The sequence below is a fragment of the Sinohyriopsis cumingii genome, chromosome 17, assembly GCF_028554795.1.
Source record: "Sinohyriopsis cumingii isolate HCF-2022 chromosome 17, ASM2855479v2, whole genome shotgun sequence".
NCBI classification, from domain to species: domain Eukaryota; kingdom Metazoa; phylum Mollusca; class Bivalvia; order Unionida; family Unionidae; genus Sinohyriopsis; species Sinohyriopsis cumingii.
The window spans coordinates 8,574,541-8,601,775 of record NC_142977.1 but is presented as its reverse complement, the minus strand read 5'-3'; the positions used below and the strand labels follow the sequence as shown (position 1 = coordinate 8,601,775).

Here is a 27,235-nt window from a genome sequence, read left to right as displayed (position 1 = left end):
TGAAACAGTAGTATTCTAATCTGTTAATATGTTTAAACTTATATTTTTAATGTAGTAAATGTTATTCTTTTATAAAGTTTTCGTACTAATTGCACGTATAATTGTTTTAATTGCGGACTAGCTCTTATCGAATTATTTCACCTTGTATATAAAGGATATTCTCACTATTGCATTTATTATTATTATTATTATTATTATTATTATTATTATCATTATTAATTTTATTATTTTATTATTATTATTATTATTATTATTAATTTTATTATTATTATTATTATTATTATTATTATTATTATTATTATCATTTTAAACGTCACACGAATAAAAAATTTGTAGCAGGAATAAATTTAAATTACATTATTCATGCAACATTTATTATGTGAAGAAACTTCGAGATGGGGCAGAAAACGGCACTTATTCAATATATTGTTTTAAAAGAAGTTCAAATGTCCTTACGATATCTTCAAAGTTTGCATTGTTTTATTATTTTTATATTGTTCAAGCTCTAGAGGATCAGCGTGCAGTCTTTAACAATATTAATTGTTTTTGTTTTTTACCAATCTAAAGATGTAGATGGAATCAGTTTAATATTTATGTGTGTTATCTATTTTCATTTGTCCTGGGGTGTCCTTTATTACCATCATATGATACTGTGTACATTATATTATCCTTAGAGGTTTCTTCTCGCATGTGTACCATTGTGTTGTTTGGCTTATGCTATGGAAAACGGTTTTATTTTTCGGTCTGGTTACCTGATCAATGCAAATTCGTACGATATGCATGTTTTAACTCATTTGTTGTCTTTTTGAGAAGTATTTGGAGGGAAGGGTCAGTTTTTTCACATAACAATATTTCATTATCGTTGAAAACTGAATGTCCACCGTGCTTGCTACTGCTATCTCTGTATTGTGATTATATCGTCTCTAATCGATTCTATCTCTGTATTGTGATTTTATCGTCTCTAATTTAGAATCTTATGTTTAAAACATTGTTTATATTAATGGAATGTTTTCGGCTGGTTCCCAATTATTCAGCTAATCATCATAACCTTTCCATTTCGCAAGTACGTACCTTTTACCGCTCATATTTATTTGCTTCAAACCATCTTCAACTCTGTAGAAGTCATCTTGTTTGTCTTGTATAGGCATTTACAAGGTTTTAGAATATAATTAAATTTTAGTTTGTCACATGTGGAATAACGACACCCTTCCCGCCTTCTAATTTTAACGTTGACATAAAATATGACAAGCTGTATATTTAACATGATTTGTGTCACTTTTCATTGCTAGAAGTCTAAACCACGCAAAAAAAAAATCATTTTACCGAGTACATCCTGTCCATTTGGTAGGGAGAGAATATAAAACAACAAAGACAACGTGCTTTAATAATACATAAATCTAGCCAGGAAACAATGTGTACAAGATCTGATTACATTTCATAATGTGCACATGTTTAAAAGATAAATGTTAAGCTTTACATGGACAGATATGTACAAAGCCGTTTTGTGTAAAAAGCCGTTTTTGTGTAAAAAGCCGTTTTGTGTAAGAAGCCGTTTTTGTGACATTCAGATCGAAATGACTCTCGCTGAATCATAAGACCCCCACCCCGTAAATATTTATATTTGTATAAATACAGTCTAATTCTCGGAAAACGTTTTAATCAACAAAAAACGTAAACGAAAAGAATTCATTGCGTTAAATCTACATTACACAATATCAAGGGTTGGTTGTTGTTTTTTTTTTCTTATTTTTCTGACGCTACTTCTCACGTTATGGACAAGATGTATGGAATGTGCTAGTCCATGTAAAAATTTAACATACACCATTATGGACTCTGCTGTCTGGGTATATGAAATGTGTAAAGCTTTGTTTTTGTATGGTTTGAGATTTCAGGTAAGTTCTAGCTATCCTCCCTCACCGCCACCACCACGATAATCAGAGTATCGCTATGCCTGCCTTAATGCAGATCCCTCATTTAGTAGCACATCGGCGGTGAATTTAAGAAAGGTTAAATGGCGTTCAGTCATTACAAAATAAAACAAAACAATACAGGGAAATAAGAAATTTACCACTCTCCTCCCCCCAAGACAAATAGTGTAGCATTGTACTGGTGTTTGTTCCCAATAAACGTATTTCCGTCACGATATAAATTGTATTTTCTAAAAGAATTTACACATTTTCTACACAGAGAGCTACATTCCCAAACCTCCAATTCAAACACGTTAATTTAGTTCCGTCCAATACTGCCACACGCTAAATTGTAGGGGATCACATGAATGCATGCATGTCATGGAACCTTTTTCTGGACAAATACAGCCTGCTTGTATACGGAGGTATCAAAGTCCAAAAGACCCAAATATTCATCTCTTGTTGTATTGTATATAAGTTCTTCTAAACAATCCAAAACGAAACCTTGGTAATTCCAATGTATTTTGTTGATGAACAGTTTCTTGCTCATCTTTATCAAAGGAAGGTCGCCCACACCTGGGATGCAAATATCTCGCACTACTTTTCCATGACACTCGGCAAACAGGAGTCTCATTTTGATTTTGAATCTGGCGAAATAGTCCTCAGCATCAGGGAGATCAGGACCTAGAAGGGCAAAAACAATTGCAATACAATTAGAATATATGTGAATGACAGCCGACAGCTTATGTAATGACAGCAGAAAACTTCCAGATTTTGGGACTTAATGCGGTATAAAATATTCTTAAACGCCAGGGGTCTCAAGACGAGCGGATCAAACACCGCCTGCGTAAGTCCGGTTTTTGACAGTCCATGTTACCCCTATTTCCGAAGATATCAAGACAGTAGTCGTTGTCAACCGAATGGTTCTTAAAGAAGCAAATGCTACAGCAATTTTTACTCTAATCATTTAATGACCGTACATTACGAAAATATAATTTCCCGATTGCACAATTTTCTCTTACTTCACGTTTTCATCCCTGATCATTTGAAGCCTCAATGCAATACCAAACTTGATCCACAGCAACTACTGCTGCAAGTGGACAAAATCTTCCATGTTTGAATGGGGTGTAAAACTACCTCCATTGGTTCAGTTAATTTGCTGTGCTAGCGTTGAATTGTACTAAGCATTGCTAGTACTCATGATATAGTCAGACAAATACAGCGCCATCTCTTTGTAAATACCCTTTGCTGAATCGCGTTAAATTTGGCATCTATAGCGTAAAATATACTGGTGGGTTTAATCAGATTATCAGAGTTCTACCATTAGATTGTGATTACTTGTCTATTTATATTTTATAAACTGCTATTGTTTCTCAAATTCTATTTTATAGATTGCTATTCTTTGTCATATTCTATTTTATTGATTACTATTCCTTGTCATATTCTATTTTATAGATTGCTATTCTTTGTCATATTCTATTTTATAGATTGCTATTCCTTGTCATATTCTATTTTATTGATTACTATTCCTTGTCATATTCTATTTTATAGATTGCTATTCCTTGTCATATTATATTTTATAGATTGATATTCCTTGTCATATTCTGTTTTATAGATTGATATTCTTTGTCATATTCTATTTTATAGATTGCTATTCCTTGTCATATTCTATTTTATTGATTACTATTCCTTGTCATATTCTATTTTATAGATTGCTATTTCTTGTCATATTATATTTTATAGATTGCTATTCCTTGTCATATTCTATTTTATAGATTGATATTCCTTGTCATATTCTATTTTATAGATTGATATTCCTTGTGAAAATGTATTTTATAGATTGATAGTGTTCGTCCAATTGTCGGATTCTACTTTTTTGCCCACTTTTGCTAATTATATTTTATTTTATAGATTTCAGTTTCTTATCAGCTTTCATAACTTATCGTTCATGCTTTGAAAAGACTAAAATAAATATTTAACATTTGTATTTCATAAATTCCGAATTAAGATTAATATTTTCATTTATTTTCAATCTAAATATCATGGACATTCATTATATTGCACGTATACTCTAGAATCACTTGTTAAAGAGAAGATTATATTTCGGTAACTGTGCAGTCATTTGAAAGAAACACGCTGAGAGCGTTTCACACATTTCTGCTTTTTTAACTCCAAATTTTTACCAAGCAGTACGCTGAGTTAAGTAAAACTGATGTAATAAAAACACCATCTTGACTTTTAAATATTCATTCAACCATTTAAATATTTGGTGACTATTTTGTCTTGTTTCCTTGTCGTTTTTAATTGTTTGTTAATAATAAAAAGGGTCCTAAAGGTTTTGAAAGCGAATATACTGGTTGCAGATTAATTCTAAATATTTCTACCTGAAGATACTGACACACTTATGCTAGTTTCAAAAAACTAGTTCAAATGCATTCAAAAGTAATCGTACTCAAATTAGCACCCCATTCAGCATCGTAATCGTACTCAAATGAGCATCTCATTCAGCATCGTAATCGTACTCAAATGAGCAACTCATTCAGCATCGTAATCGTACTCTTATTAGCACCCCATTCAGCATCGTAATCGTACTCAAATGAGCACCTCATTCAGCATCGTAATCGTACTCAAATGAACACCTCATTCAGCATCTTAATCGTACTTAATGAGCACTCCATTCAGTATCGTAGGACAGTCTTAATCCTAAGCCAATTCGTATTATCGAAAAAGAACGCCGGAAAGGTAAAATCAGTTTGTAATTAATAATATGTATGTTTTGGAAGTACTAAAAATGAAATCCCGGGCATTAACTTTTTCAAAAACATTGTTTCTATTCCTTTGTATTGAAAAGGGTCTGCAAAAGAAGTTGGAAGAGACGAAACATCAGCAAATAGCCTCGTATATCTGCTGTATCGTTGATATAGATAATAAATAGTAAAGGACCTAGCATGGAACCTTGCGGGACCACAGCAGTTATGTGACATTTTGCTGATAATGAATTTCGATGAAAACTCTCTGATAGCGGTTTGTGAAGGGAATTTCGAGCCAAGGTAAAACTTTACAGGCAATGCCATTCTTTGTGTTTAAAGTTATAAGCTAACCCTTTAATAAATATTATATCAAAAGCTAAACTAACATTTAGAACCTCGAGCACGAGACTTCATTTCAATCTTGAGAAAAACAAATTTTGTGATCAAGTTCACTTTTGTTTCCGAGAGCTTTAGTCTCTTTTTCTTATCTATCACCTTAATACTGTTGTAAGCAAATGTTTTTCATCGAACTATACGTGACCCGTTTTTTCTGGGATACCATGTATCGAAGTATGCGTGACCCGTTTTTACTTGGATACCATGTATCGAAGTATGCGTGACCCGTTTTTACTTGGATACTATGTACATCGTTTAGTAAGATTCAGACGAGTAGAGGTAAACGTTTCATTTACAGCCATTGGCGAAAGAGATGGAGAAAGGGTCCCACCACATAATATTCGGTCTAAAATGTCCCTGGCTCAGTCAACGTGGGGATGTGGAAAAACTTGCTATTAGCTTTCCGTAGGTCAGTAGGTTTCCTTTTCTCGGTATTTTCCCGGTTACTTCCACCACATGATATACAGACCGTCTTGTATAGCCTGTGATGTGCTGAAAATAGCGTTAAACACAAAACCCCACTAGAGGTGAAGAAAAAACGTGACTTCTTGTAGATATGTTGTATACATTTAATACAATCAACTTATGATGGTTAAATTTTTGTGTAAAAGCTGAATAATAATTTCATCATTTTTTATCAAACTGAGAAAACATTAACATGAATTATAATATGTATGAATCCAAATAAGTCGTTAAAACCATTTTCGGAATCTAAGTCCCATGGTAGAGAATACATCCGCGAAATATATAGTTCTCTCTCTACCTTTCTGTCAATGACACATATAGTAAGTGAACATGCTAAATCCCTTCTTAATAACATATTAGGCCCAATAATGTTTTGACAGGGCCCATGTTGCAAAGAAAATGTTATAAGAAACTGTCACTCAGTTAGGAACACCCTGTATATACTTAGTCGATCTGAGCAGTTTTTACCAGTGCAACCTAAACTTACTGGCGAGTGGAATGTTATCAAATATGATGAGTTTACTGTCCTATATCTAGGTCAGTCTATGTCTTGGTTCCAGCAATATTGAATTGTATGTAGGACCCGTATGTGCCATCAGATTTACAGTTACTTTATACTTACCAAGATACTGTCCCCTAATTCTGAGATGGGGATTGTGATTCATTGATGAGAAAAACGTTTCGTCTGGAACTTCTGTATGGTTGGTCCACTCGTAAAAGTCTTTCGCTGTCTTGTTGTTGACAAGGAAATCAACAAAGTCTCTATTGGCGACGATGTGCACGTTACCTTTGGAAGGTAGAATATGATGTGGTGGGATTCCAGCCTTTCTCCATCTCTTTCGCCAGTGGCTGCAAATGAAACAAAATTAGTACAATTTATGCAGTGAAGTAACTCCTTGGGTCAATAGGTCGTAAGAGTATGGCATTTGGGATCTCTCGCTCGTTTTGATGCATTTTGCAAGCCGCGAGGTACGTCAAGTAGTAACAGAGGATCTCACAGTGCATCATGATATAATACTGAGTTGGTGAAACAATTTGAATAATTTTCAGCATTTGCGAGCTTTTGTGACATAGAGCTAGAAATTATTCAACGAGTTTTATAAATTCAGTATTATGTCATTGCCTATTTGAGTGTCTGTTTATTGCATAGTATTAAGTTCGAGAACATAAAGAGTCTAGACAGAAAATAAATGAATTGATGCATTTCATTTCATACGGTTCGGACGCTGCATTATTCAGTTCTTGCGCGTGACAAAATAGTCTCGAATACAAGATGAAACAATATTACAAACTTCATCACTTAGAGCCTTTGACAAATTACGATGCAAAGAGCAACTGTCCTTTCAAAGAATATACTATTTCATTTGGACACATACCTCTTCATCACTAAATCTCGGATAGAAATTCATGTTACACTGTTCACTCGGTTAGGTCGACCGAAGTTGATAACTCTGCTGAAGAATTCCATTTCATTCGTTGGATATTTGAGCAAAAGGATGATTACTGGAGGCGGAAACCAAATTCACGTAGCATTGAAGTGATTCTCAGAGTCAATGCTTTGGTGACAGGATATTTGTATTATTTAACTTTGAAGAATGACGTTGTTTAATAATTTGAAGTCGTCAGAGAGACCAGCATTAATCGACATTCTCTTCATAAGAAAAAAGATTTTATTTACTCCATAGGCTGACATTTAAGCCTTGATCTTCGTGTGGATGGGGTACAAGATTTATACCGCAACGTAAAGAGGACTATCTGCTTGATCTTCGAGTGGATGGGTACAACATCCACACCACAACGTAAAGAGGCCTATATGCTTGATCTTCGTGTGGATGCGGTAAAAGATCCATACCACAACGTAAAGGGGACTATATGCTTGATCTTCGTGTGGATGGGGTACAAGATCCATACCACAACGTAAAGGAGACTATATGCTTGATCTTCGAGTGGATGGGTACAACATCCACACCACAACATAAAGGGGACTATCTGCTTGATCTTCGTGTGGATGGGGTACAAGATTTATACCACAACGTAAAGAGGACTATCTGCTTGATCTTCGTGTGGATGGGGTACAAGATCCATACCACAACGTAAAGAGGACTATCTTCTTGATCTTCGTGTGGATGGGGTTAAAGATCCATACCACAACGTAAAGAGGACTATCTGCTTGATCTTCGTGAGGATGGGTACTAGATCCATACCACAACGTAAAGAGGACTATCTGCTTGATCTTCGTGTGGATGGGTACAACATCCACACCACAACGTAAAGAGGCCTATATGCTTGATCTTCGTGTGTTTGCGGTAAAAGATCCATACCACAACGTAAAGGGGACTATATGCTTGATCTTCGTGTGGATGGGTACAAGATCCACACCACAACGTAAAGAGGACTATCTGCTTGATCTTCGTGTGGATGGGGTACAAGATCCACACCACATCTGCTTGATCTTCGTGTGGATGGGATACAAGATCCATACCACAACATAAAGGGGACTATCTGCTTGATCTTCGTGTGGATGGGGTACAAGATACATACCACAACGTAAAGGGGACTATCTGCTTGATCTTCGTGTGGATGGGGTACAAGATCCACACCACAACGTAATGAGGACTATCTGCTTGATCTTCGTGTGGATGGGGTACAAGATCCATACCACAACGTAAAGAAGACTATATGCTTGATCTTCGTGTGGATGGGATACAAGATCCATACCACAACATAAAGGGGACTATCTGCTTGATCTTAGTGTGGATGGGGTACAAGATACATACCACAACGTAAAGGGGACTATCTGCTTGATCTTCGTGTGGATGGGGTACAAGATTTATACCACAACGTAAAGAGGACTATCTGCTTGATCTTCGTGTGGATGGGGTACAAGATTTATACCACAACGTAAAGAGGACTATCTGCTTGATCTTCGTGTGGATAGGGTACAAGATCCATACCACAACGTAAAGAGGACTATCTTCTTGATCTTCGTGTGGATGGGGTTAAAGATCCATACCACAACGTAAAGAGGACTATCTGCTTGATCTTCGTGAGGATGGGTACAAGATCCATACCACAACGTAAAGAGGACTATCTGCTTGATCTTCGTGTGGATGGGTACAACATCCACACCACAACGTAAAGAGGCCTATATGCTTGATCTTCGTGTGGATGGGGTAAAAGATCCATACCACAACGTAAAGGGGACTATATGCTTGATCTTCGTGTGGATGGGTACAAGATCCATACCACAGCGTAAAGAGGACTATCTGCTTGATCTTCGTGTGGATGGGCTACAAGATCCATACCACAACGTAAAGGAGACTATATGCTTGATCTTCGTGTGGATGGGGTAAAAAATACATACCACAACGTAAAGGGGACTATCTGCTTGATCTTGGTGTGGATGGGGTACACGATTTATACCACAACGTAAAGAGGACTCTCTGCTTGATCTTCGTGTGGATGGGGTACAAGATTTATCCACAACGTAAAGGGGACTATCTGCTTGATCTTCGTGTGGATGGGGTACAAGATCCATACCACAACGTAAAGAGGACTATCTGCTTGATCTTCGTGTGGATGGGGTACAAGATTTATACCACAACGTAAAGAGGACTATCTGCTTGATCTTCGTGTAGATGGGGTACAAGATTTATCCACAACGTAAAGGGGACTATCTTCTTGATCTTCGTGTGGATGGGGTAAAAGATCCATACCACAACGTAAAGAGGACTATATACTTGATCTTCGTGAAGATGGGATACAACATCCATACCACAACGTAAAGAGGACTATCTGTTTGATCTTCGTGTGGATGGATAGAAGATCCATACTACAACGTAAAGGGGTCTATCTGCTTGATCTTCGTGTAAATGGGGTACAAAATCCATACCACGACGTAAAGAAGACTATCTGCTTGATCTTCGTGTGGATGGGGTACAAGATTTATACCACAACGTAAAGAGGACTACCTGCTTGATCTTCGTGTGGAAGGGGTAAAATATCCATACCACAACGTAAAGAGGACTATCTGCTTGATCTTCGTGTGGATGGGGTACAACATCCATACCACGTAAAGAGGACTATCTGCATTACAATAGGCTTGCGGTCATTTATCTGCATATATCGCGTATGCTCATGTTAGACAGCATGATATGTTTTCTTGGTTCTACAAAATTTCGGTTTAACTAGTCTAAAGTCAAACAGTTTTACTCATTAGAATTTGTTTGGCATTCGGGAATCACAAGTAGGATATTACTATTCTTTGGTTTTAAACAAAGTAACAGAAAAGAGCGAAACCCGACAAGTTTTGTTAGATTCCATAAATAATTTCCCTACAGTAAAAAGTGATAATTTAAAAAGAACGTACGATATTTTTCGAATTTAATCCGACATAGTCCAAAACGTTCTATCACCAGTCCTAATAAATAAAGTTTGAATAAAATTCCAGTGTTATTCCAAGTAATTCCTAATATTGAAGGTGGTGATGTGCCAGAAGACTCGACTATGCTAATATGCTTATGTGTCAGTCGCCTGGATTGTGGTGATGTGCTAAGACTCTTTTGATGAATTACAATAATATAATCCAGGATATCCTTGTCTGAATTCACTATAATTCCAAGTTAATGTCTCTGTCCAACATGATTATTGAAGAGAACTTTATATTTCCAGTGAATACAAATTTGGATCAATAATTCCACCCAAATGAAATACTGAACACAACAATATGACTGATTCTGCCTCAGAAATTTCTCAACTAAACATCATTATAAAACCCTCTACTTGACTTAGGTTGCAATTACCATTTTCTGGAAATACTCGGTCGCTTAATACAATTTTCCATTCTAGAACATTCTGGGATGTCAACAAGGCAAAAATCTGTTACTAAAATTATAATAAAGAATGTGGTAAACCTCAGGTACAAAGGGTTATTCTAGGAAGAAATTCCAATGACCTAGATTTTACTGGGGCACTAGATTTTCAGAGATGTGCTCCAGAATCGTCCTTTACTTTACTACTAAAACACTACATTAATATTTAAAGCACGACCAGTACCCTCAAGAACTTGATACGATGCTAGAATTGTCGTACATCAAAATTACCATTCAAAACGGAATGAAGGAATATTCGATGCCATCGAGTTAAATATTCTTCTTCTATGAAATAAAAACGCGATTTATGTATAGTTTAATAATTATGTATGTATGTATGTATATATGTATGTATGTATGTATGTATGTATGTATGTATGTATGTATGTATGTGATAGACCATTACATATATATGTTCCCACCATTTTGTTAAATATAAAGGAAAAATGTACGAAAAAAATTGAAAATGAAAGAAATATATAATTTAGTTAAGATTGATGAATGATGGCTACAAATAAGAGAGAAATACAGTACCGTTGTCAATCAATCAAAATACACGAGTGAGCCGAATACTGATAGGTATAGTAAATGTGTCATTTGGTTGACTCAAGCAAATGGATGACACATTAATTCAAATGTCTGCATTTACCTACTGTAAACGCCTCCCTTTCGCTCGATGTACAAGGTGTTGTTGCTTAGCGAATTGACTTGCAACGTATTAATGATAACACCGTGTCAAATACTTTCCCATAGCGTCTTAGTAAAATAAAAATAAAAAAACGGAAAGTCATAGATTAAAGGACAATTAGGATACATATAAAAATGGATGTGTGAGTATTAGTAACATGACAGACGTTAATAGCTCATAAATTAATTGAGATACAGCGATATACTGAGTGGAAAACAGACGGACACAGGATTCATTGATAACTGATAAATTCATTCAACGAAGTGCTCAAACACCCCAACCCCCAATATTTACAAAGAATAAAAAATACAGCAATTGTAGCTGACTGAATTGAATACGTGCAGCAAAAGTTGGATATTTTAACGTAGTTTTTAACACTTTTACAATCATATCGCTACGATGTCTACAGTGTGGTAGTTTATAGCGATGTATAGCATTAGGGCATCATGACGCAGACATGTAGCATCATGTCCCACCCAGTCACATTATCCTGACACCAGGTCGATCAGTCCTAACACTAACCTCCTAATGCTGAGCGCCAAGCGAGGCTGCTGCTAGCCCCATTTTTAAAGTCTTATGTATGACTCAGATGAAGTTCGAACCCGCCACCTGCCGCATCCGAGGCGGGCGCTCTAACTACTTAGGCCACCGTAACGGTCATTATAAATGAGACGTGCCTTAAAAAGAGTCTGACATATGATAAAGCATGACACAATTTATTGTGCATTCAAAATTTAAAAATGTCAAACTTAATAAACCACAAGTAAAAATGACATAAAAATCATCTTTCTGTCTTATGATAAAACATTGCATAAAACTTCGTGTATGAAGAAAAAAAAATACAACATGGAGAACACGTTTCAAATGCGGGTTGTAGTAAAAAGACACGGGGCAATAAATGTTTAGTGGGTGGCTTCTTTCCTATGCAAAACCCAGATGGGAAGAAGAGTTAGATACTAATGGTGGGCAGTTGGTTAAAGCATGATAAAGGCTCAGATACATGGGTTTTAAGTTGAAGAGGATGCAGTATATATTGAAATTGTACTTAGTATATTAACCAGTTATGAAAAATTCCATATCTAATAAATATGTTGCAATACTTGTTGGAAAGTAAAGCTCATTTAATACGTATCACATCAAGGAAAGAATTCATACGTATGAATAAGCAAGCGTAAACAGAATCATCAGTAAAATCTTACAGATTTTCTTCAATAGAAATGAAAACGAGTAGAGAATTTACAGCAATACAATTTCAGTTTGACATAACTGTCAGACTTATTAAACGCCACACACGGCCTGGAGTGTGGGTTGGTGTCAGGGATGTTCACCACAGAACAAGGTATACGAAGGTCTCGAACAGAGGTCAAATGGTTGAAGTTTATTCGACATGGCACATACCAGATTTGGTCGGCTAATAAATGAGAAATCTTTAAATAGCTTTGATAAAACGTAAACTGTTACCTGGTTTCATATTTCTGGTTCCTAACTGTGAAACAATTCCTCATAGCCTTTGCATTTAACTAGAACATACTGTTTTTGTTTCATTCATTTGTTTCTCAAACTCATTTCAACCGTATATACGTAATTTTATTTGTCGGACAGTGATAAGCTTTGTTCGAAAAACATATATATTCTCTCTAGTTTGAACAAATCCTTGACTATTACATTGCAAAACTCCTTTCTCTCATCAAAATGTATTCTTGGGGGTTTGCAATATGCCATCTCCCTCTTTTGTTTCATTTTGAGCCAATACGTATTTTAAAACACTCATACGGTATTTTACTGTCAAGACGTATTTAGCATCCGTTGATTTGCTTTATTACTCTTGCATGTGAATAGAGTCTTCGTGCCACTGATCAACAGCTCGTGTAACATTGGCGAATTGTTCGATTAGCCATTCTTTCAATTAAACGTATTTTATTATTTTCCCTTTTAATTTGTTCCTAAAAATAGCTGACCTTTATATAAGCGACTGTGCGTTCAGCATTTTGCGTTAACGTTTGCTCTTTTTCAACGACTTAGAGGGTATTAAGCTGTCGAGAGAGACAATAACACGCTTCAGAGACTGGCTTGATCAGGAAGTAAATCCATCATCTATAAATGGAAGTTGTATCGTCAACAATGTGTGGTATTTGTTCAATCCTTTCAAAGTAACAATGATATTGCATCAGTATACTTTCCCATCTTCGAGTGTTTGATTTCAACGCTGCTGTTTTATTCACTGAGTGACCTGCGCCATCTCTTTTAAGTTTCAAGAGCTCGAATCTCCTTCAAACATAACATACTTAACATGTGAGCAGAGACCTTTTCATAGATTTTTCAATTTTGAGAAAGGCAGTCTCTGCGCGTGCTTAGATAGATACACATTGCTCATATACTGATTTTCGATTAACTCCCCCCCCCCAAACATAATAAATAAATTAGAACTACTGTACAATGTATATTATTTAGTAGACAGTGCTGATGTTGAACGAATCTGAATCGGTTAAATATAGGTTTTTAGGGAGTTGTGCCTAGAATACTCAGACATGTTCAAAATAATTTTGATGCTTTTTGGTTTCTCTTTAGTCTTTGAAAATATTTTATACAACAATGAATGACCAACGAGTTGTCTCAAGGAACTGTTTAATTTTATCCTCGTTTTCTTCCTCGACCAAAAACTTAAACATGTAGGGTCTTTTTACAATATTTCTAGATATGTGATCTTCAGTCGCCCTATTGTACAATGATGCCAACTATCAAAACACTGGCATAGATGGATGCCAATTAGCAACAGCGACCAGATTGTGTTGATGGTTATTATTGAGTGCTATTTTTAATGTAGAAGAGAACTGTCTGAAATACCTTATAATTGTTATTTACCCCACACACATACACACACACCATAGTACCACTCAGTAAAAATATAACCTTTCTAAAACTGTTTAACTGACCGTTTGGATTGCTCCTTACTACGGGGTCAAACATTCACTAGTTATGTCTTTAGTTCTCTCGAATGTAATTAAGTTAATATAATCATTTTTTCTCTTTCGATATTTTGATTTTTGACTTTAAAGAAAGAAATGATGAATATAAACAAGAAATGCTTGCGACGATTGATTTAAACGTTTGTTATATATTCTCATTGTTTAAATAATTGTAATTTGGATTATCAGATTAATATAGTTTTAACTGAATCCCTGGCCGTTTGCAATTTGGATTATCAGATTAATATAGTTTTAATTGAACCCCTGGCCGTTTGTAATTTGGATTATCAGATTAAAATAGTTTTAACTGAACCCCATTCCGTTTGCAATTTGGATTATCAGATTAATATAGTTTTGATTGAACCCTTGGCCGTTGCAATTTGGATTATCAGATTAATATAGTTTTAATTTAACCCCTGGCCGTTTGTAATTTGGATTATCAGATTAAAATAGTTTTAACTGAACCCCATTCCGTTTGTAATTTGGATTATCAGATTAATATAGTTTTAATTCAACCCCTGTCCGTTTGTAATTTGGATTATCAATTAATATAGTTTTAATTGAACCGATGGCCGTTTGTAATTTGGATTATCAGATTAATATAGTTTTTAATTGAACCCCTGGCCGTTTGTAATTTGGATTATCAATTAATATAGTTTTAACTGAACCCCTGGCCGTTTGTAATTTGGATTATCAGATTAATATAGTTTCAACTGAACCCCTGGCCGTTTGTAATTTGGATTATCAAATTAATATAGTTTTTAACTGAACCCCTGGCCGTTTGTAATTTGGATTATCAGATTAATATAGTTTTAACTGAACCCCTGGCTGTTTGTAATTTGGATTATCAGATTAATATAGTTTTTAATTGAACCCCTGTCCGTTTGTAGTTTGCATTATCAATTAATCTAGTTTTAATTGAACCCCTGGCCGTTTGTAATTTGGATTATCAATTAATATAGTTTTAATTGAACCCCTGGCCGTTTGTAATTGGATTATCAGATTAATATAGTTTTAATTTAACCCCTGGCCGTTTGTAATTTGGATTATCAGATTAATATAGTTTTTAATTGAACCCCTGGCCATTTGTAATTGGATTATCAGATTAATATAGTTTTTAATTGAATCCCTGGCCGTTAAGATGGTAGAGTGTCAGTCTCGAAGGTTCTCGCGTTTGATACCCACCCAGGTCCCGTTGGGTCTTCTGCTTTCGTGTGTGTTGTAATTGTACCTGAATTTCTTTTCCTGTGCATAATATAGCCAGTTACGTGTTGACGTGCCGTTAAAAACCAACAATCAATAAACCTTCGCCTAAGATTTTAAAGAAAGACCGTTTAAGAAACTAGCTTTCATAATTGTGATTTTAGAATGTTTTTAAATGGTTCGTTTCTACAAATATATATATATATATATATATATATATATATATATATATATATATATATATATATATATATATATATATTTATCATACGCCGAGGGTATATTGTTAAACATAGTACATCATTGATTTTTGTCACATGTGTATTAGTCCTTAACTTCTGATCCTTATTTTAAAATTCTTGCTGGTTATTCTAATAGTTTTCTCGTTAATAGCATTGCTGACATAGTTTACCCTAGTTGTAGCATTTGTTGTAAAGAAAGAAAAACTCCTAATCTTATTCAGGACGGTTGAGTGAGATCTGTTTCCTGTTTCTATTTCTATTTCTATCATTGTATTTCTATTTCTATCATGGTACTACGTTTGCATGTGTTTCCGCTCACTCGCTTAGCTAAGGTAAAATAAACTATCGTTGCACCTTTTGGACGGAACTACCATATATTACCACGTTTTAGTCCCTGAGTGCGCGGTATTAGGCATATGTAAAATTATTTTTCACGCCTACATACATGTATATCCACGTACACACACACACACACACACACACACACACACACACTGTATCCCTTGAGACATTAACGATATTTGCGGTAACCTTGAAAACTTAAAAAATCGCTGTAAAATGGGGCAATGTGACCTATTTCTAAAACCCTAGGAACAATTTAAGCGCTTCTCCATTGACTCTACATTTCAGGGTTGATCAAATCCCATAACCAGACGCCTGGGGCATGAGGCTTTACATTTTTGTAGGTGGACAATTACAATTTTCCAAAGCGCTAGTCCGGGACAAGTGTTTTATTTTTTTCTCTTCTAAAGCAAATCAGGCATGCGCTAATTTTGACTTTATCTCCCTCCATCTGGCCATTCATGCCCTCTGGGCATAATGAATGCTTGAATCTACATCCATTTATTCATCCACGTCTTGTTATACTACGGAAGTTGTCTTTGATAGCTGTCGCGCATACGCGATTTATTTATATTGCTTGACTGCATATTTTTGATAAGCTAACTAATTATCAGCCAATTAAAATACTTCAAACAAACAAATCCGGTATGATTAATTAGAAGGGCTGTAAACGACCTTATTTTATTGTCTTTATTCAAACAATACTCGGGACTTATCAACCGATCTCTATGAAAGGTGATTTATCAAAATAAGTGTCCGTTTTCTATTATCAACTGATTAGATAACATTACTGCGTATATAATTGTTTACAAATGATCGAGTTCAACATGTACTATTGCGTTTGAAGCCAAAAATGACGCTTAAAGTTGTGTTTGCATTTAAACGATAAATTTGTTATGTTATGATTTACTTTAGTAGAAGTCAAAAGAAGTGATCTTCTCTATTCGGATAAAATGAGGCTGCTAAATTATTTTTGCGAGGAAAAGAAAAATTCGGAGAAGGAAAATTTACGTGAGAAATGGAGTGATGAAACAACGTTGCCAATGAGTGAGGCAATTATTCCGCCACAGAGAAATAAACCGGACTCTGGTTGCAAAACAAATGGATATGTGACACAATCGGGAGACAAAGAAGTTTTCAGCCACTTTGGGTCGATAATGTTTCAAGGCTTGAATTCATCAAGCCTGACAGAAAATTGTTCTGTCGTTATTGCAGACAATATTTCAAACTGGCAAAGGTTGAAAATTCAGCCAACGTATTGGTCAATGGAACTTTCATACACAGGATGTAATTAAGCAAATCTCATAACAGTTTAGGATCACATAAAACCTTTTCAGCACTGTATATGTATGACACCACCAACATGTTCATAAAAGGACTGAGTTAGAGTTTAAAAGGCCGTATTAAAAATAAAATAAAATTAAAAAATATATATAAATTTATTACTGTCATCTAATTAGGTGACAAACGCTGCAGAACTCCGTTTAATCTGAAAGTAAGACATCGAACCGAACATGATAAAAATCAGGGTGAATGTCTTTCATTGTAAGACTACATACACAGTTAGTTTGGCCGTGATAGAGGTCGAAGTGTCTTTCAGGTATTATCACAATTCTTCTAAACTATGTACAAACCTGGGCTGATCGTACTCTGTAATCATCAGTAACTAACTATCTGTAATCGATTACTGATTTTTTAAGACACCAAGTCCATTTGGTAATCCGATAATTGACATACAAATAATTTAACTTTTATCAGTTGCGATGATATAGTAATAAATTTGAGACATGCGCCATTTGTAAATAGCCCTCCATTTTAAGGATTTCTGTGATTACTTGTTTTGATTTTGGGAAGTCGGTCTATGGAAACAGTCATCAGCCCGAATAATTAGCCAGTTGCTAGGAGCAAACGTCAGAGTGCAGTGTTGATGAGATTTCATGATAGTACGGTTTAATTTTGTTATGAATTCAGACCAGAGCCGCATAAGCGTCCATGGTACCAAGTACTCCCTATTAAAATGTAAGTGTGTGGATTGATTGTGTGACCTCATATGCAGCATTTGTGATGGGGACTGGTAAATTATGCAATGGAATAATTGAGAAAGGACTGTTCCGCCATCTGGGGACACTGTTTATTGTTGCTACGATTGTCAATATGGTGTAGAGCTGAAGGCGAAATGAAGCTTAAAATCATGATTTCACTGACCTAAGGCATCGTAGGGAAAGTAGGTCCCTGTATTTGGTGTTTGAGTTGTATATTTTCGCGGCGTAAAATACTATTACTAAGTTACGGAAATGTAATAAGTAGAAACCAAGCAGTTGTGAGGTTGGCAAGCAATTGTGAATTTGTGGTGTAAATGTGTAGTTGTGATATTTGTTAGAGTGGTTGTAGAGAAATCATTGGAAATCATGAGAAAACAAGTGATTTCTAGCAGGATTCACGCCAGGGTTGAATTCGCTTGGTAAAGAGTCCCCTTTGTGTTAATATATTATCTAGAAACACGTTTTTCTCTAAAATGCTAAACACTTAAAATTATGAACAAAATAAGCATTGCAAGATATGTTGTCGTATAAATAACTTTGATGAAAAGTAATTAAAACAGAATTGACTGCATTAACAAATATACTATTTATCAATTATTTTACTCTAAGTGAATAATTTCTTATATGTTTATAATTACAATTTTAAAGAAATTTTATTTCCATTTCTAATATTTTAAATTAGGTGAGGTTTTTCCTGTGCCCAAAAATGTTTCTTTAAACAAATTTGAAATGTAATATAGGAGATGGATAAGCTCTTCTTATATGTGTAGATAGATACGAGAAACTGTAGAGATATCCCAAAGTCTGTCATGATGGGGATCACAATCTATAAGTACACATTCTTAGTTTTCTAATTTCAACCTTCATGATTATGTATAGTCATTTTTTGTTCCATTCACATTACCATTGATAAACCAAGTTCAATAGCTTGTCTTAATTCTTTTGAGAGAAAGGTAGAATATTACCTGTGTCTACTTCCTTGAATGTCATTTGCACCATCATACGCCATTAGAATTTTTACCAATTCAAAGTTTGTCCGGAGAGGAAATTCCTGCCCCGTGAGATTAATGAAATATTTCCACCTTTTGTTTTTCTCTAAAAGATCTCTCATGCATACCACTTCCGGTTCGATCACCGTCATTTTACCCCAACGGACATCAAAGGATTGCGAAGCAATGAATACGTTATCAAAGCATGATGAAATTTTCTTCATGGTGTATTTTACGTCCTTTTTGGCTTTTCTGTCCACGTGAATGCAGTATGTATTTTGTGGTCTATATATTGTTCGCAAAAGTCTCTCTACTTGATACACGTCTCTGTACATCAGTATACTGTAGGCTAGAGGAAACGAATCTTCTAATGAAGTCAATGGACTCATAATATAACCTCGTTTTTCCCGGAATGATTCACAACTTTCGGAAATACTTAGATATTCTTGAATCATAGTTCCCTTTGAAGCATTTGCTTTTTTCATAAGATTGTAAGCCTTTTTGATTTCTGATTGGTCTCCATCGAATAGTTTTCTGCAATTGACCAATGCAACTCTCCTGCTCTCCCAGTATATATCACGGCCATATTTATTAAAGGAAAGTGATTGGTCTTTAACCAACCCAAAGCCTTGGAAGTAATCCATACGCATGTACTGTATCGCCTTCTCCAGGTGAATATTAGGATACGTATATAAAAATGACAAGATACTGAGGAAAGTCAAAGCCGCTACACATGCTCCGGTCCTAACATGCAATGCCTTGGAGTAAGCTCCCATTAAAATTATTATACTTTTAATAATCAAGAACCTAGAAAAGACAAAAGAAAATAAAAAAACCATGGAGATGTAATGGCAGCGTGTACGTTATATAGCACAAAGAAAAGCATGTACTTCACTGATATTTTTTCACAGCTGCATATGCTATGAGAGAGAGAGAGAGAGAGAGAGAGAGATGCGTTAAAACAATAGAAATATAGAAAGTTCTTGCCAGATTTTGTTGTTAACGTTGATATGAAGTAACATATATAATTTAAAAGTAAATCGTAGTCTGTTTTCAGTACAATTCCTATGCAACAAACCATTATGTTTTCCTAGAGCGAAATCTGGATTATGAAAAATGGACAAGAAGTAAATTATGTTGTAAGAATTGCAGACGTAGCAGGATTACGTGCTTTGCTATCTGATGCATTGGACTAGTACTCCTTCAGAGTTACTTTAAATGTCCCAAACCCGATTCGCTATTTGATACATTGGACTAGTACTCCTTCAGAGCGACGTTAAATGTCCCAAACCCGATTTGCTAACTGATGTATTGGACTCGACTTTAAATGTCCCAAACCCGATTTACTAACTGATGTATTGAGCTAGTACTCCGTCAGAGTTACTTTAAATGTCTCAAACCCGATTTGCTATCTGTTACATTGGACTAGTACACCTTCAGAGCGACTTTAAATGTCCCAAATTCGTTTTGTTATCCGATGCATTGGATTGGTACTAATTCCTGCCGACTTTAAATGTCCCAAACCCGATTTGTTATCTGATATATTGGACTGGTACTAATTCATGGCGACTTTAAATGCCTCAAACCCAGTTTGTTATCTGATTCATTGGATTGTTACTAATCCAGAGCGACTTTAAATGTCCAGTGTTATCAGGGTGGAACTGTCTCAGATTTAGGTTTGGCACGGAATATCTTCCACGAAAATTATGTAAACATTTTTCTCACCATTTGATGTAGTGTAATGAAGAAACTGATTTTACATTTTTGTGGTTAGAATCTAAAATTATATTTGTGTAACAAACTTTAATGTCGCGATGTCCGATACATCTTTAAAAAAGCAAATCTGTAAATGATCTAGTCAAATGAAAGTGAAATACCGTATTGTTCAGCGTAGAGGTTCTCACGATTTTAACTACATTAGTTGTTGTTAATTCACAAATGTGAAAAATCGATAACAAAGCATATGTTAAACCTTGTGTATATAAATGTAAAAGAAAATCCCAACAAATTTAAAAATTGTTCGCAACATATACAGAATAATAGGTTCATAGAAATCTATAATGTTCTATATATGTAAAATTGACACAAATAGGAAGTTAGTATTGACGGATTACTTTAAGAGAGAACGAGAAGTACCCGTATGTAAATGACACTGTCTGGAGCTGCCAATTTAGATTTAAATGACAACGAATTAAACGAAAATGCCGTTAACGTATGAAATAATTTCTTTTGTAGTTCCCGACAACTATTAAACCAAACAATTTGCTTCCAAAACTTCGGTAAAGTTCGTGGATTTTTTTAGAAGAATTGGAAAATGTTGCGATTTACTAGGAATCAAGCAATCAGTGGAACATTTACAAGGTGAGCAAACATCATTGGCATAGTTCGACAAGTTCCAATGCTGCGGACAGGATGTGGATGCCCTAGAAAAATTCTCTAGTAGGACCTATATGAATTATAAATTGTGACGGCGGTGGGCCATCGGAATTTTGTCCTAGTTGTCCTATCCTCTTCACGGCCCTGCTAACAACTGATCTGTGGGTTCGGTGTAGTCTGACAACCGCCCTGGGTATTTTACATTCGCTTTTTTTCCGTCAGTAAATGCAAGTGTGAACACCTGGACTAACATTACATTTTAGAACACCTGTTCCTGTAAGAAGATATAAGTTTTCAACAAATATTTTCACATTTCTTCATTTTGCTTTCGCGCAAAAATTTATGTGATCAAACATTATTATGCTTATCATTCCTTTACCATTTATGTACGTGTAGTCTTGCTAATTTATATACGTGTAATTTATATCATCAGCTTGTTTATATGCAAGCACAATAAATGTTCATTTCGCTGATTCTACGTCTGTATACAAAACTTCCTTCATTCCTAAGAACCATATTGTTGTGACCAAATGCTATTATACATTGTTACTCATTATACATGTGCCAAATATATATTGGATTTAAGTTCAATCATTATATGTGTGTACGTTTTTAGCAAATATACTTTTTCACATAGTCATCCGCATATGTTTTAATGCATCTGTACCTTCTTAGTTTATACTCTTGTAACCAAAAATTTGTACACTTGTAATAATTATTATACATACGTAATTTAACAATTCTAACACAGCGGGTTTTTATATTTTGGTGAAATATTATATTTCATTGCGCTTCATTCTGATTATAGCCTAAATTGGATTTATACGACCTGTTATTGAACATGCTGTCGTAGTTTGGAATACGAACATACAAAGGCTAAAAGCAACGTTTAGAAGGTATTCAAAGTAGTGAATGTCCGTAATGGATTTCCTAGAGGCACATCAATGACTATCATTTAGAACGAACTAAGTTGGAAGTTTCTGGTCAAACGTAGACATACCATAAACTGGTGTATATGTAAACAATGCAAACAATTAAAAACCTTAATACTTACAGGAACGATAATAATACTCTTATAATAAATATAATACAAGATTCAATTACTTGAATTATCCCATTCCATGGACTCAATATTACATATAATCACTTGAATTATCCTATAGCATGGACGCAATCATAGATACGAATACTTGAATTATCGCATTTTATGCACTCAATTATAGAAACAATTACTTGAGTTATCCTATTAAATAGACGCAATCATAGATACAATTGCTTGAGTTATCCTATTAAATAGACGCAATCATAGATACAATTACTTGAGTTATCCTATTAAATAGACGCAATCATAGATACAATTAATTGAAATATCCTATATCATGTAATCAGTCATATATACAATTATTTGAATTATCCTATTTGATTGACTCAGTTGTATATATAAGTACTTGAATTATCCTATTTTATGGACTCAATTATAGAAACAATTACTTGAGTTATCCTATTAAATAGACGCAATCATAGATACAATTAATTGAAATATCCTATATCATGTAATCAGTCATATATACAATTACTTGAATTATCCTATTTGATTGACTCAGTTGTATATATAAGTACTTGAATTATCCTATTTTATGGACTCAATTATAGAAACAATTACTTGAGTTATCCTATTAAATAGACGCAATCATAGATACAATTAATTGAAATATCCTATATCATGTAATCAGTCATATATACAATTATTTGAATTATCCTATTTGATTGACTCAGTTGTATATATAAGTACTTAAATTATCCTATTTTATGGACTCAGTTATAGAAACAATTACTTGAGTTATCCTATTAAATAGACGCAATCATAGATACAAATAATTGAAATATCCTATATCATGTAATCAGTCATATATACAATTATTTGAATTATCCTATTTGATTGACTCAGTTGTATATACAAGTACTTGAATTATCCTATTTTATTGACTCAGTCATAGATACAATAACTTGAATTATTGCATTCCATGAACGCAGTCATGGGTACAATTACTTGAACAATCCTATTCCATGAACGCAGTCGTGGGTACAATTACTAGAAATATCTTCTTCCATCGACTCAGTCATAGATAAAATTGCTTGAGTTATCCTATTCAGTACACTCAGTGATGGACAGAATTACTTGAATTATCCTATTCAACGGACTCAATCATAGATACAATTATTTGAAATATTCTATTCCATGGACTCAGTCATATTTACAATTCCTTGAATTATCCTATTCCGTGGACTCAGTCACATATATAACTTATCCCAACCAATGGACTCAATCGTAGAAACAATAACTTGAATTATTATATGCTCATTTGTTTCTCCGTTAACTTTATGTTGTCAGAATCGTTCAGTATTTTACGATATTGCACACCTTCATATTGCATTCACGTTTAGGACGCGTGTGCTCAATAGTGTATTATGAACTACTTTGTAAACAAATCATGTACACTCGTGTAGCAGACGCTTTAGGTTTTGGTTATTTAATTTGTTTCTGAATGAACTAAATCAGATGTTGCGTGGACTGCCTCATGCCAGCTGCATTCCGCGTTAATAGTTTTGATACAATGTTTCTGATTTTGGCGAAAGACGCCAGATTTGATAAAATTGATGGGTACCTACAACTAACATGCAACTTACAAGGCATAAACTGCCTCCTTTAGCTGGTAATAAGAATGGCAACAAAACAAAATACTTGCAGTTTTGCATCCTGAATTTCCTCAAGATGCCATAGGTTCTCAAGCTTCATTTCACATTTCGAAATTGTACTGTAATTTCGACTATATTCCAAGCGCAATTACATCCTCCTTACTGCACTCAAAATGAAATAAACATTAAATTCCATTAGCGTCGTTTTGATAATTGCAATTGAAAGACTTCATATTTTTCCCACATTATGATTTTAGACAGAAACAGAAACACATTTGCAGATGTAAACACGCTTCTCCCGCCCCACTTCAATCCGATGTATTTCATGTATAATTTGCACAGATGAATCCAGTCCAAAATCACAAACTTTCGTCGAATCGAAACAAAATACCAAAATATATTCATTCCAGATCAAATGGAAAAGTTGTTGCAATGCACATTCATTCACAAAATGACTGCAAATTTCAATTTTAACTAGACACGGCATTTTCTTTCGAAAGTTATGTCGAGCGCGCGACTAAGTTCAAATTTATCTGGGCGGAGTTATGTGCGCATTAATAATGATGTCATTGTGTAATGACAAATCTGGGCTTGTGTATTTAGCTTGGAATACGGCATTCATTCATTTACGTTGTTTCTTGTAGTGTATTTTGTTCATATAATTAAACCTTAGGTAGAATAAAAAAATGAGCATATAATTAAAAGGTTACTGCATTTATATGGGAAAATATGAACTCGTTTTGTCGGAAGGATATACTTCACTCCCAAGGTCGTGCAGTATTCCATCCCAAAACTCGTTCATATTTTCCCATACAAATGCAGTAACCTATAATTACTTGACTTATCCGATTCCATGGACTCGGTCATATATGCAATTACTTGACTTATTCCATTCCATAGACTCAGTCACATATACAATTACTTGACTTATCCCTTTCCAAGGACTCAGTTACACATACGATTAATTTAATTATCCCATTTCACGAACTCAATCGTAGATACAATAACTTGATTTATCCTATTCTATGGACTGAATCATTGATACAATAATTTGAAATATCCTATCCCATGGACTCGGTAATATATACAATTGTTTTAATTATCCTATTCGAAGGACTCAGTTATATATACAATTACTTGACTTATCCCATTTCACGAACTCAGTCGTAGATATAATATCTTGATTTATCCTATTCTATGGACTGAATCATTGATACAAAAATTTGAATATCATATTCCATTCACTCGGTCATAGATACAATTACTTGAATTATCATATTCCATGGACTCAGTCGTATATACAATTACTTGAATTATCTTATTTTATAGACTCAGTCATTGATACAGTAACTTGAATTATCCCATTCCATGGTCTCAGTCATAGATACAATACCTTGAACTATCCTATTCCATGAACCAGTCATATATACAATAACTAATTACTTGAATTATCCTATTCCATGGACTGAATCATATAATGCTAGCTTCCATGATTGAACATTGCAGCGGTTTTGGAGCTGAGGTCCTAAATTTACTTTATTGAAGTTTCGAAAAGTCTTAAGATTTAATCGAACCATGAGAAACATAATTATATAAATTCGGTATTTCGTAAAGAAAACTAAAGTTGGATTATTTAGTCATTATTTGTTAAAATGCCCTGAAAGTACTTTCGTAAAGTGCTTCCTACTTCACTTATGAATGTCCTAATTATAAAACGACAGGGTGACTGTTCTAAACTCTTTAAGTCAGTATTTCAAGGGGTTGAAACCTCCATGACCTGCGTTGTGGCAATAAAATATTTAATTTCTTGCAAAACATTGACATGTCTAAGCCTGTGCATAAATTAATTTATGATGCGGGTAACTTTAAGTGTTACATGAATATATGAATTTAGAAATGTGTATCGAGCATAATTAATAACGTCATATATTACATGGAGAAATAATAGTTACAACATTATCTATTATAAGTGTATCGATGTCATACTGGTCGTCCCCTACCCCTCTCATTTTCTCTGTCTCTGTACTGGCGGTGATGATTACTATCATTTCAAATACGTTCTTTCGATGATGTCTTTACATATATGTTACTATTTTGTCTACATAGCTTATGGAAATGTTACGTGATGTGCTTTTGGCCTTTTGTACGATTATTTCTACTGAAATATACATGCATGAGTCTGTTTATATGTTATATTTTGATGTATTGGCTGAACTATTATTTTGGGAATTTATCTTGTTTTCGTTTTTGTTGAGGAATTTGAAGTAAGCGTTATGTTAAAATAAACGACGTACCTTTCTCTAGCCTTAGTTTGGAACCACGCGAGTGTTTCTTCTCACTGAACGTAAAATTCACACACGTATGTTTCCCACGCGTCAAGAACGTACTTCTTTATATTCACTGTACATCTATTATTTGAGGATTGCATAAGAAATAATAGCAATGTCAAGACAACTTTTTAAGAACGTCCAAAAAATGTTACGGTTGGGTTACGCTCCTTTATCACCAGTGACCACCTGTATGGAGATGTTCTCGAGAATATGCATAAGCCAGATTAATCCAGTGCTGCAAGCGAGAATAAATTTTACACGCCATTGTGACCTCATTATAATTTTCACGGTGTTTTAACAAGCTGTACGAGGCGCCGCAGCGGACAAAATTTGGTCCGATGAGAACAATGCAGTTGAAATTTCAAGTCATCTCTTGAGAAATCCAATTTCACACGTTGAATTAAATTGTTTGTCATTTAAGTTCCATTTTTGACGCTTGAGGTCTTAGATTTTATCAATCGACTTACACGGTAGTTGTTGTAAGTTCTCTTTCCCATGTCGAGGTTTTAGACTGTACCTGTTGAATCACACAGTGATGGTTGAAATTGGACTGTTGCATGTTGAGAATTCCAAATTGACATGTTGGATATAAAGTTCAATTACATACATCAAGCTTTTAGATTCAAACAGTAAATGATGGTATTGATACGTAATGTTCACACATCCACTTGTGTGTTAGCCAACATATCACGTCACAGCAAAAACATGATACACAAAATGTACATAACCTTGTTTACCCAGCCATCATTGTATACTCTTTTAATTTTCACAAACCAATACACACATCCCTTCCCATATCAAAATAATAAGTTAATAACGATCATAAACATAAAGTTACTGCCAAATCTTTTTTCCGAACCCAACATGTCACCACATGTTAAACTAACCAATATATATCCAAAAACAGACATATTTTCATTAAAACAGTTAACACCGTCCAGAGCTTTGCATATCCTCTTGCCCAACCTAAA

The 27,235-nt window shown here is 34.6% G+C and overlaps 1 protein-coding gene across 1 annotated transcript; it reads right to left on the bottom strand.

Annotated features, from left to right (window-relative positions):
- Positions 1-320: 320 nt before the first annotated feature.
- On the bottom strand, positions 321-27,036 carry LOC149777713 (beta-1,3-galactosyl-O-glycosyl-glycoprotein beta-1,6-N-acetylglucosaminyltransferase 4-like). The gene is made up of 4 exons (XM_089938766.1): positions 26,229-27,036; positions 18,838-19,668; positions 6,141-6,367; positions 321-2,591 (listed from the first exon to the last, which is right to left on the bottom strand). Exons 2-4 carry the CDS (start codon positions 19,635-19,637, stop codon positions 2,287-2,289), a joined length of 1,332 nt encoding a protein of 443 aa, XP_089794892.1. The 5' UTR covers positions 19,638-19,668; positions 26,229-27,036; the 3' UTR covers positions 321-2,286.
- Positions 27,037-27,235: the final 199 nt, after the last annotated feature.